The sequence below is a fragment of the Musca domestica genome, unplaced genomic scaffold, assembly GCF_030504385.1.
Source record: "Musca domestica strain aabys unplaced genomic scaffold, Musca_domestica.polishedcontigs.V.1.1 84, whole genome shotgun sequence".
In the NCBI taxonomy this organism is placed as follows: Eukaryota; Metazoa; Arthropoda; class Insecta; order Diptera; family Muscidae; genus Musca; species Musca domestica.
In genome coordinates this window covers 1383818-1397561 of record NW_026712417.1, presented here as the reverse complement: position 1 = coordinate 1397561, position 13744 = coordinate 1383818, and the positions used below count along the sequence as shown (strand labels likewise).

Here is a 13744-nt window from a genome sequence, read left to right as displayed (position 1 = left end):
ATTATATGCGTCGTTTTTCGCCGATTGGGCTCTAGAGCAGTTGGCAAATGACCCGTTGTTTTATCGCAAAATTGTGTTCAGCGATGAGGCGCATTTTTGGCTTAACGGGTTTGTTAATAAGCTAAATTGCCACACATGTAGTGAGACCAATCCACAAGAGACCCTACAGACTCCATTTCTTCAAAAAATGAGGCCGGAGCTCGCGTTACGGTCAATGGAGATCGTTACCGCACAATGATCAATGATTTTTTGTTTAAAAATATGGATGACATTGATCCGGAGGAGATGTGGTTTCAACAGGATGGCGCTACGTGCAATACGGCGAACGCAACCATCGACTTATTGAAATCAAAATTTGGCGATAAGTTGATTTCGAGAAGTTGACCTGTCAATTGGCCTCCAAGGTCGTGCGATTTGACACCTCTCGATTATTTCCTGTGGGGCTACATGAAGGCACTGGTTCATGCTGATAAACCAGCAACAATTGACGCCTTGGAGGCCAGCATCGTTCCTGTTATTCGTGACATACGGCCAGCAGTGCACGAAAAAGTGTTCTTTAAGAACAGCCGTGCCCATATGCCCAAAATTATTTTCAAATTTTAATGTATGCACGTATTGATCTTTCGAATAAAAAAATTTAAAATTCTATCGGGCTTAAAAAAACACCCTATGTTTCATCAGATTTAGTATTTAAGTCCCTCACACCCGTAAAATCCACTCCATAACAACAATATATGGTGTCAGCTATGGGATACAACATAGAAATTCATCTGATAAATTTAATAGAGATCAGTTCAGATTTGAATAAACTCCCATAAACGTCATCATCTGATTTCACGTTGAAATTCGTGAACAAGTATTCCCTTAAAATTTAAAGGAAATCGAAGTAAATGTTGGGGGTATAATCTACTCTGAATCGAATTCCACTGTATTTTAAAGAGGCACTTATGTCTGCAACGATTTTTACATTTTTCAACTTAAACCGATCAGCTATAGTCCAAAGGTGTGGATTTTTTAAGAATAATTTTAAGACCCACACTAGTATCCTCCTACATGTTTTAGATTTTTTTTTACAGAACAATAGTTTCTTAATTTATACTTTACAATTTATACCGATACTCTATACGAAAATTTAACTGTAAAAAAAATTTCAACAAAATCCAATTTTTCATTTGAAGCTGAGAATATTGCTAACATAGCCTCCAGTATATCTCCGCCCCATCTCCCTTTACAATATTCTAGTAAGTTATCATGTTCTTCAATATTTTCATAACCAGAAAAAAATTCTATACCACTTTCAGAAATTTGCATCATATCAAAGTTTGTTTTTTTTTTTTTTTCATTTCGTACTTACCTCCCACTAGAACAACGGATGGCAGATTTGTTGATACACCATAGTTGGTATCATGATTCAGACCTTTGAGATAGACTTCTTCCTGATTATTGTCAACTCGTGCAATTAATCTGGCACCATGGACATCGATGCGTACCTAAAATTTGTAAAGAAAACAAAAAAAAAAAAAAAAAGAACAACAACAATGTATTAATAAATCTTGCCTAGAATCAAAGTGACAAAACAATCAACCACATATCCAAGAGAAAAAGAAGAAGAACTACAACAACAACATCAAATGGAATTATGATGAACATTGCTTTAGAATAGAATATTCCAAAAGATAGGGGAAATGCACAGGAATTGAATCCAATGATGTTGAGTTTTGTTGTTCTTGGGAATCAAATAAGTTAACAGGGAAATATTAGACTGTATCGGAGAAATTAACTATAAATTAAAACATTAAGGAGAGGTCTAAAGTCGGACGGGGCTGACGATGTGATACCCTACAACACTATGAGTTTTTAGTAGAGCTCCCGTACCAAAAATATATTGGAAACCTTATTTGAATGCGTCTCATGGCTTTAGAGTAGTCACAATTTGGGAAGTATATTGAACTCTGAATCAATTTTTGAACCTCTAATACCAAATAACATTGCTGTACAGAGCGTGATATAACTTCCATAAGAATTATATTAATAATATTTTTGGAGCAAGTTTCAGCAAATGGAAAAATTCGGTTGAGTATGAAAAAATCTATCCAATTTGGGCTGATGTTACATACATGGCGAACAATAACCGTAAAATCGTATATAAATGTATATCAAATGTATATAAAAATCTGAACCGATCTCAATAAAATTTGGCAGAGGAATTTTTGAACTGTATCTGATGTCCGGTATCAAACATCATTGATGTGGAGTGCATATCACGGATTTTAGAGACTTTAATACCAAATCTGCTGAAACATATATACGGGAACTATAGCCGATATAACCGATTTTCACCAAAATTTGAACTTCTTGCTTCTGGGCTGAATTCCATTGGAAGTGCAGATATTCAGTTCATTTGGGTTGATATTGCCATTTGGTGCACAATAAACCTGAAATCAAATAAAGATATATATGGGACATTTATCCAAATCTGAACGGATCTTAAAAAAATTTTAGGCACTTATTTCTGAGCTGTATCTGATATCTGGTACCAAAGATCATTGTTGTGGAGTGGATACTACGCATGTGACGGACTTAAAACCCAAAATAGGATAAAACATTTATATGGGAGCTATAACCATATCTGAACCGATTTTCACCAAAATTTGAAGTACAGGGTGAGATAAAAAAAACTGCAACAAAGTCAAACGCCATAAGTTTTACATTTTATTTTGAATTTTATTCAGTGAATTCCAAAAATGTCGGAAATTGTATCAACTTTTAGAATAGGTTTAAGGGCTAAGTACATAAGAAGCTTGAAGTCATGGCACGGCCTATTTTGTGACATTTCACAAAGGAATTACAGAGCCTTACTAAAATCCTGCCGTCGTTTTTCATTATAATTTGGCATTAATATGCCTAGCCATGACTTCAAGCTTTTTATGTATTTGCAGCCTTACATTTGTTCGAATAATTTTTGGAATATGATTTTTCTCTGACTTTTTTTCGATACATCCGACCGAACTCAGTCTAGAAGCAAGTGCATCGAAATTGGAGAAAATCGGTTTAGATATAGCTAGAGCTCCCATTAAGTCCCTCACATTCGTAATATATATTCGACAAAAATGATATTTGGTACCAGATATATTTTAGAGCACAGAAATAGCATCAAATTTTAGAATAAGTTTAGATTTGTTCGAATTGGTCACCTTTGGCGCGAATTATGGTCTTCAAACGGCCAATGAAATCGTCATACGCTGCCCGAATGTTGCTCTGCGGTATTTTGGCCCATTCCCGGCGAAGCACTTGCTTGAGGTGATCGACACTTTGGTATTTTTTAGTGCCAACCTTGCCTTCCAAAAAAACTCCAGACACAATACTCCAACGGATTGGTATCCGGAGATTCTGGTGGCCATTTTGAGCTGGAAATTAAGCGAGGAACTTCATTTTGTAACCATTCTTGGGTGGCGCGTGCTGAGTGCCATGGTGCTGAGCCCTGTTGGAATGTCCAAGGTCTCCGGCCAAAATGTTTGCGTATCCAAGGCTTTAATACACCCTCCAGATTATTTCCGTGATAATATTCGGCATTTATTCTGATGCCACTGTCGATTAATACGACCAGCGACCATCGGCTGTTATGTCGGCCCACACCATCACCATGGTCGGCGCTTGAGTTCTGGTGGCCAACCGAAGGTGCAGATTTTCAGCTGACCTTTTTGGCAAGTAAACACGATCATTTTGTTTGTTTACAAACTGTTGGACAACGAATGTTTTCTCATTGGAGAACACCAAATTCGGCAGTTCATCATCATTCAGCAAGGCAACTCTTTAGCTCTTTAGAGTCTATTTTCTTTCTGTTGCGGTGTATGTTCTTGCACTTTTTGGAATTTTAATGGCTTTACCCCGAGCTCATTTTTCAATATTTGCTGAATGGAATGTGTTCGATATGTTCAGCTCACGAGCCATTTTTCGGCCACTGCGACGCGGGTTTCGATCAAGTCGCTTCTTTACATTTCGAACCATTTCTGCTGATGTTGCTGTTTTCTTCCGTCCACTTCTAGTATTCCGGTAACAAGCGATGGTACAAAAACACAAAAGATTTATTCACATTTAAATACTGGAGTCCTCTAACAATAGCCACTTGTGGTTTTCCAGCCAAATATAAAGAAATTACACTATTACCCCTGAATAAATACGACCTGGCAATAAATACGACCTGTACTTTGTTTACAAAATATATGGACAGACGGATGGACAGGCATAAATCGACTCAGAAAGTGATTCTATGCAGATCATCAAACTGAACTATGGGTCTATCTCGCTTCCTTCTCTATGTTACAAACAAATGCACAAAAACATAATACCGTAACAACAATGTGGTGTAGGGTCTAAAAATAATAAATAAAATAAAATAGGAATACCCGTCACAATGTGGGGAAACACAATTTACCAATGAAAACATAAGAGGACATACTTCAAATTTAGTTGCTTCTTAAGCCAAGAATATATTTGAATTTCTGTAGATTACAGCACACTTTTCCCTGATAAGACATTTGGAATTCTCATTTAAGAAAATGTCTCTCCTCTCTTAAATTAGATTTTCAAATGTATAATTATGGTACTGTTTTGTGATCTTCCGAAATTGGCTTTACAATTTACAAACATTTTGAAATATGTCCTCATGTCCATACGATTTTCTCTCCCCAATATATGATTGCAGGCACATCTTCGTGTAACCAATATCAATGACAAAGTAGAAAAACATTTACTCAATATCGAATACACCCGCACACGTTCAGATCAGACACCAAGTCCCATTTTCTCCTATCAATTGGCCATTGTATATCATACTGTCCTACTCTGTTCGGTTTGTGGAAGGAAAGTTGCAAAAACGGATGTCATGGTGTATGGCTGCTCCGAACTGGTCACATTGCTACTAATAACATTTTTGTGGGGTATTCGTAGCACAAATGTATCTGGAATCAAACAACAATTGTAGTTGTGTTAGCTAGTCGACTGTTTGGCAGGGTGGATTGTTCTCTGTCTATCAGTCAACTAGCCAGCCTGCCTGCACGTCTATGGACATATTTGTGATAACAAATCACACATGAATGAATGCAACCTGGAACGCATTTTACTACAATTACTACGTGTTTCTATTGTGTCATCTTCCAGAGTTATGTCCAAGAGAATATCCTTTTCAATGTTGTTGTGCCAAGGAATCGTAAAGCTCAGAGGAGTGCAAGAAAAAAACGAAACGGAAAAGAACGAAAAAAGAAAATACGAGGATGATGTTGATGCTGATGATGATAGTTGGTAATTGAAAAAAGGTTTGTTATGTTATTGTGGTCCTGGGAGGGTGCGGGTGCGTGCGTTTGTGTATCGGAAGCAATCAATAAGATTGATTGTATTTCGTGGTAATAGTTACAGTTCTAGTCATATGCCAGGACATTGTGGTATAGTTTTTGTCAAGATAAAAAAATAATAATAGAATTGATACTCTGAGTTCGAAAATAATAGAAATTTATGTTTTCTAATAAAAAAAATATTGTATTCAATTGTCGTTTGACTTTTATTATCAAGTGGCAGGATATACTGGTAAATTATGTAGTTTTATGTTTATTCCCTACACCACAAGGTGGTCAGGGTATTATGTGCATTTGTTTGTAACAGGCAAAAGGAAACGAGATAGACCCATAGTTTCTTTTGATGATCTGCATAGATTCACATTCTGAGACGATTTATGCATGTTAGTCCGTCTGTCCGTCCGTCTGTTCATGTATTCTTGTGAACAAAATGCAGGTCGCATTTATTATCCGATTGAGATGAAATTTTGCAAACAACATTTGTTTGGCCCAAGGACGAACCCTATTGAAATTGGAGATAATCGGTAAAAATCGGATATAGCTCCCATATATAACTTCGTCCGATTTACCTTTAATTGTGCACCAAACGTCTAATATTTGTCCAAATGGGATGGAATTTATCTAGAAGGTAGAATGCCAAATTTGGTGAAGATCGGTTCAGATATAGTTATAGCTCCCATATATATTATTCATCCGATTTATTGTATTTGTTACCCACAGCCATAATATGCACTCCGTAACAACGATATTTAGGGAAATATATCAAATACACCTCAGAAATATCTTTGCCAAATTTTATCGAGATCGGTTCAGATTTGGATATAGTTTCCATATTAATTTTTATCCGATTTCAAATTAATTTCGCACCAAATGGGCAACACAAGTCCGAATTTAAAAGATACAAATGCTTCGGCATATTTAGTCCTTTGAATTTTAAATTATAATTATAATCATAGCGTGTATGATTGAATTCTCCCATAAAAACTTTTAATTGTTATGTGGAGCTCAACTAAATTAGCAAAGTGGTGTAGGGTATCATAAAATCGGCCCCGCCCGACTTTAGGACTTTTTTTACTGGTTTTTTGATGGGATATAGGTAACCGAAGGTTGGAACATGTAATTTTAAATAAAATATTTGTTTTCTGTATAAACCCACATCCTGATCCATCAGATACCTATACCATTTAAGAAATAAGGAAGAAGAGACAGTTTAGTGGCCGATATATTTTAATATATGCATTGCTAACAGATGCATACCCCCAACTTTGAGTTATGATTATTTTAACAGTTGACTCTCTATGGGAAAAGTTCCGAAGCAGTTAACCAATATTGTCCAATTCATATCTGACCTAAGTGTGATATAAATATTACAACATGCCATAGTCTACTTCCTATTATTTATATGAGATATGTGCAAATTTTTGGAAAATGTGGAAATATGTATGAAGTAGCAGCGGACCGAAATATTCCACTTCAGATCTTGTGTTAGTAAAAATAATTGCATGTGTGAAATTTGAAGAGAACCGGATGCTTATTCCGGATTTTATGATCGTTTTGATTATTCAAAATTTGACCCTTTGTACGGGGGTAACAGAAGCAGTAGACGGATAATTTCCATCTTCAGAGCTGATCTTGGGTATGAAGAAATAATGGGATGTGTGAAATATGAAGAGAACCGGATGCTTGTTTTGGTTTCAATAATAGTTTTAGTTATTCAAAGTTTTGACCCTTTTATGCGGGAGGTACCAGAAGGAATAGTCCAAACTCTGTCATGTTTATAAAAGATCTTGTGTTGATGGAAATATTGAGATGTGCCAAGTAAGAATGAGGTACGAAAAGAAGTGGACCGATATTGCCCATCTCCGAACTCGATGTAAGTTTGATAAATATTATAAAGTTTGGATAATTATATCCGATGCATCAAGTTTGGATCCAAACCGGATATTTCGTTCGACAGTTATCGTACGCAACAGCCAGAGACAGATATGCGGACGGACATACATCGCTAGATCGACTCCAATTGTCCTGAAACGGATTTGGTCCAAAGAGACATAGAATATAAAACCGTTATTTCGATGAGGCACGTCTTGGCCATACGAAACTGGGTGAGATTAAAAAACTGCAACCAAATTCAGACATTCTAAGCCACTCGTCCGACAGCTGTTAAAATTAGTCCAGTGACAAGCGTACAAAAACATTTTCGTGAGAATTTTCAAGAAAAGAGGTAATTGCAGTGGAATTTAAGCGTGATGGTATGATTTCTTTATATTTGACTGGAAAACCACAAGTGTCTATCGTTAGATCACTCCAGGATTTAAATGTGAATAAATCTTTTGCGTCTCGTACCATAGCTCGTTACCGTGATACTGGTAGCGTAGCCCGACGTCATGGAAGTGAACGAAAGTAAGCAGCAACATCAGCAGAAATGGTTCGAAAAGTAAAGAAGCGACTTGATCGAAACCCGCGTCGCAGTGGACATATCGCAATTTTCCATTCGGCAAATATTGAAAAATTAGCTCGGGGTAAAGCCATTAAAATTCCAAAAAGTGGAAGAACATACACCGCAACAGATAGAAAATAGACTCAAAAGAGCTAAAGAGTTGCTTGCAGAACTCAAAAGCCGGCTATGATAATGGTGTGGGTCGCCATAACAGCCGATGGTCGCTCTCCGCTCGTATTAATCGACCGTGGCATCAGAATAAATGCCGAATATTGTAGCGAAAATACTCTGGAGGGTGTCTGGAGGGTGTCTTAAAGTCTTCGGCACGCAAAAATTTGGTCCTCAGACCTTGGACATTCCAACAGAACTCAGCACGCGCCATTCAAGAATGGTTACAAGCGCACAATGGTCACCAAAATCTCTGGATACCAATCCGTTGGTCTAGTGTGTCTGGAATATTTTGGAATGCAAGGTTGGCACTAAAAATACCAAAGTGTCGATCACCTCAAGCAAGCGCCTCGCCGGGAATGGGCCAAAATACCGCAGAGCAACATTCGGACAGCGTTTGACGGTTTCATTGGCCGTTTGAAAGCCATAATTCGTGCCAAAGGTCACCAATTCGCACAAAACTAAACTTTTTACAAAATTTGATGCTATTTCTGACAGTTTTTGCTTTCATTCAAAAAAGTTTAAAAAATTTAGAAATTATGGCGTTTTACTTTGTTGCAGTTTTTTTTATCTCACCCTGTATGTCCTCTCTAGCTCTATGACTGAAGGTATAAAGATTATTATTTTGTAATTGCAAAATATTTTTTACTACATATTGTACTAATAAGTTTCATTTTCCAGATATTTGACATACATAATTTCTAAATAAAAAATAATATATATATATATTAATGATTAAAAATGATTAATTTTTAATTGTTTTCAGTATTATTTTTAGTATTAAACTCTTCATATTATAACTAGAAAGCAATGCAACCGTTTGTATTTTACTTGTAAGTCTCGAAATTTTGACCAGTACACCTGTGCTGTAACTCGTTAACGACATTGGTATTGCATTGTTATTTAAAGACACATATTATTTTGTAACAATATTTATCATCAATTGGTATTATCACCGTTACAAAATCAATATAAAAAAATTCCGTTGATAATATATAGAAAATATTTTCTATAATATATTTGGCTTGTACCCTGTATGCATTTTTTGGATGTATTTATAACTGAAAAGCTTTCGAATGTTTAATTATTATTTTTTACAATTTTTTTTTCTATTAACAACAAATTAAACAATTAATTAAACATTAATTAAACAATAACAAAATTTGTAAAAAATACAGAATAACCCTTCATAGAACATTTTATAGCCTGGGTGCGTATAATTTACATTTTTGGATGTTAAACGTTACTCATACGCAACCAAGTGCTCCCTTAAAACAGTGGCCATTGACGTAGGGTATATCTCAATTTTGATTGGTTTACTTGATGCCTAAATTTCTTATATTGTCTGAATTAAAAATTTGAATTGTATTAAAAATCATACATATTGTTGGCGATGTAAAATTCCTCTAAATAATTTTCTCCGCAATTCCATTACATATAACTTACTATATATTCTTCTCTTTGTAATATAGAAAACATAGCTACTCACCATTACACTATGCCACTCATCCCGGTTCAGGCCCTCACCCACCGTCACACTTGTCGAATGTTTGCCAAAGACATGGACCACTTTTAGCTGTCCCTTCTCCACGATGACATACAAAGCATACGGATTCAAATTGATGCGATCGGGATTTTTTACATTGTGATAGACGAGAAGACCATGTGGCAGACGGGTACGAAATTGAAATGAAATCTCACGACATAATCTGCAGAAAAAGCACAAAAATTAGAATTGACAGAAAATCACGAAAACATCCAAAATGTAATCATTGTAATCATACCTTAATTGAAATGTTTGTATGATATCACCATCGATTTGTATGAAAGTATTGTTCTCGGCAAAGACAAAGGTTTTCTCTTGGCCCGTCTCGGCAAATGTCAATTCGGGGCCACGTTGTTCGAATGGCACAGGACTTGTGTCTGAATCACCAAATGCGGGGGAAAGGGTATACGAGGGTGGTATCAATGATGATTCGGTGGTGCTGGGCTCACGAGTTGTTGTCTGCAGGAATGGCGGTAGGGTATCTGAAATGGAAAATGATATTAGTATTATGGATTCAAATGTCAGATAATTTCTTGAAATGGATGTCCATATAAACTAAAATAGTTTATCAGGATGACCTTGATTTTATTTTCTGGGGTCTTTTATCAGATGGTCTTGTAAATTGTATTTAAAAAAAATGAGGGATCATTGGCCAAATTGTTCTTAAAAATGCATTTCAATGAAATATTTAAACGTGGCGTTGTTTTGCCAGGATGTCATTACAAATTATGTTTAGTAAGAAATCTAATTTTTTTCTAATTTCTTTTGTCAAATTATTTATAATAGAAAATCCACGATATTTTGTAAGAATTTCGTTGTTTTTTTATAAAAATCCACAACGTTTAGGCGGTAGTCTAAGATAATTTTTCTTATTCTGGAAGTCCTTGATTTTTGTCTCGAGAGACCTTTAAGTTTTGTTTTTTTTTATATTCCCAGGCTTTGACGAAATAGTTTTTTTTTAAATCAACAAATTTTGGGCGAAAGTAATGTTTTTTAATCTTAAAAAACTTTCTCGACCAGGAAATCATTGTTAATAAAAAAATCCATTATAAATGCATGGAAAATCCTTTTTTTATACCCTCCACCATACTATGGAGGGTATATTAATTTTGTCATTCCGTTTGTAACTCCTCGAAATACTCATGTCAGACCCAACAAAGTATATATATTCTTGATCAGCGAAAAATTCTAAGACGATTTAAACATGTCTGTCTGTCTGTCTGTCCGTCTGTCTGTCTGTCCGTCTGACTGTTGTAATCACGCTATCTTTCGACTGAATTGAGATAGATGGCTAAAATTTTGCACACATGTTTAGTTTTCCAGTAGGCAGGTTAAGTTCGTAAATGGTCCATGTAGGTCCACGTTTTCATATAGCCCCCATATAACGGTACCTCCCGATTTCGGTATTTTAATGATTTTAACGACATTATTCATTGCAATTGTTTCAAATTTGGTATTTAAAGTTCAAAATGGATACTACACCCTAAGATAGAAAATTGTCTGTGCAAGTCCACGTCTTCATATAGCCTCCATATAACGGTACCTCCCGATACTCGGTATTTTAATGAATTTAGCGACATTATTCACGGGAATTGTTTCAAATTTAGTATTTGAAGTTCGAATTGGATACTTCACCCTTAGACCGAAAATTGTCTGTGCAGGTCCACATCTTCGTATGGCCCCTATATAACGGTACCCCCCCTATATTCGGTATTTTGATGATTTTTGCGACATTATTCACCAGAATTGTTTCAAATTTGGTATTTAAAGTTCGAATTGAATACTACACCCTAAGACAGAAAATTATCTATGCTGGTTCAGGTCTTCGTATAGGGCCCATATATCAGTACATCCCTATATTCGGTATTTTGACTGACAACGTTTTAAATCGTAGGTCTCTTTGGACCAAATCCGTTTCATAAAAATTTTAAATATCGACTACTGTTAAGAAATTTCTGGAACATTTAATAAAAACCATGACTCTTCAAGTGAAAGTATTTGAAAATATTTTTAAAAAAGTTCACGATTTCTAAAAACGGCGTCATCAAAATTAAAAAAAATCCTGGAAATTTCTTTAAAAAAAATCATTTTTTGGAGGAAGTCTAAGATAATTTTTCTTATTCTGGAAGTCCTTGATTTTTGATCCGAAAGATCTTTAAGTTTTTTTTTATATTCCCAGGTTTTGGCGAAATATTTTTTTTAAATCAACAAATTTTGGGCGAAAGTAATGTGTTTATAATCTTAAAAAACTTTCTTGACCAGGAAATCACTGTAAATACAAAAATCCATTATAAATGCACAGAAAATCCTTGTTTTTAAATATCATGGAGGGAAATCCTTGAAAGATTTTTTTAATCCACTACCCTTTGAAATCCTTTAAAAAAAGTCTATGGTCATTGTCCTTTAATAAAACCACATGTCTCACAAGCAAGTTCTTAAAATATGTTATGTAATCCGCGATTCTTTGTCAGAAAATCTTTAAAAAACGTCTTAAATCCACAATTCCAGATTCTATTGAAATCCATGCTTCCTGGCGAAGAGGTCCTTGAAATTTCATAAAATTTTTTAACAATATTCGGTATTGGATTTTCGTAAAAATCAAAGTTTGTTGCACAGGAAGTACTTCAAACTTTATTTTAATTCAATACTCTTGGGCAGGAAATTGTCGATTTTTTATATCCTCACCCATATGGCTAGATAGAGTATATATAATTTGGTACGGCCAAAAGTGCTTCATAAAATTAGCGTTTTAAATCTTAGGTCTCTTTGAACCAAATCCGTTTCAGGACATTTGGAGTCGATCTAGCGATGTCCGTCCGTCGGTTTGCCTGTCTGACTTTTGCGCATGATATATCTCGAAGGGAGTATCCGATTTGGTTTAAACTAGGTACATTGGTAATCGGTAATTTTGTACGGCCAAAAGTGCCTCATAAAAATAGCGTTTTAAATCTTAGGTCTCTTTGGACCAAATCCGTTTCAGGACATTTGGAGTCGATCTAGCGATGTCCGTCCGTCTGTTTGCCTGTCTGGCTATTGCGCATGATATCTCTCGAAGGGAGTATCCGATTTGGTTTAAACTTGGTACATCGGAATATTATTATCAAGCTTAGATCGAGCTCGGAGATGGGCAATATCAGTACATTCCTTCTGGTACCTCCCCCACAAAATGTCGAAATTTTCAAAAAATATTTTACTGCAGAGAAAAAAAAGCATAATCCAATTTTTCTTCAACTTTTCAAACTCTAATGTTTGCATCAGTGCTAGGTCAAGTGCAAAAATGGACAATGTCGGTACACCCCATCAAGTGTCTTCCCCACAAAGGCTCGAAATTTTGAATAATTATAACTCGTATAAAATGTAAAATAAGCATCGGATTGTCTTCAAATTACACACATCGCAATATTTTTATTAACCCAAAGTCTGGTGTGAAGATGGAACATATTGGTCCACTCTTTCTGGTACCTCCCCAACACAGGGTCAACATTTTGTATACTCCTAAGCTCATAAAATGCGAAATTAATATCCGATTCCATTCAGACTTCAACAGACATCTCCATATTTTCATTAAGACAAGATGATAGAGATCGGACCATTCCCTCTGGTACCTACCCCACAAAGGGCCAAAGTTTCGAATAGCCGAAACGATTATTAAATCCGAAATAAGCATCAGGTTCTCTTCATATTTCACACATCCCATTAGTTTTACTAACACAAGATCTACTGTGAAAATGGGATATCTCGGTCCACTACTTCTGGTATCTCCCCCACAAAGTGTAAAAATTTTGAAAAACGAAACTACATAAAATTCGAAACAAGCATAGAGATCTCTTTAAATTTCACATACCCAAACATTTTTGCTAACGCAAAATATGTTGTGAATATGGTAGATATCTGCCAATCCTTTCTGGTACCTCACCCACAAAGGGGCACAATTTTCAATATTTTTTATCTGTCATAAGTCGGCGATTCTATACAACTTGCCATATCTAAACGTTTCTCTTAATCAGAAATCTGATGTGAATATGTAATTTATCGGAATTTATGATTTCGTATAAAATTGGATATAAGTGTTCGATTTCCTTTAAATTTTGTTCATACCAATATTTTTATCTGTATTAGATGAAGTAGAATATTTCGGTCCGCCATATCTGGTACCAAAAGCTTTGGAACCTCACCCATAAAGGGTCAACAGTTAGAATAGTCATATCATAAGGCTGGGGGTATATAGCTGTCGACAAA

General features: G+C 35.5%; 1 protein-coding gene across 8 annotated transcripts in view; it reads right to left on the bottom strand.

Moving 5' to 3' along the window:
* Positions 1-13744, bottom strand: part of LOC101887310 (axotactin) — a 238775-nt gene that overhangs the window by 149967 nt on the left and 75064 nt on the right. For all 8 annotated transcript variants that reach the window (XM_059131289.1, XM_020039625.2, XM_059131292.1 and 5 more), the window contains 3 exons: positions 9744-9987; positions 9449-9668; positions 1355-1490 (listed from right to left, as the gene is read on the bottom strand). In XM_059131289.1, coding sequence (XP_058987272.1) covers positions 1355-1490; positions 9449-9668; positions 9744-9987 — 600 coding nt within the window. The remainder of the gene's footprint in view (positions 1-1354; positions 1491-9448; positions 9669-9743; positions 9988-13744) is intronic.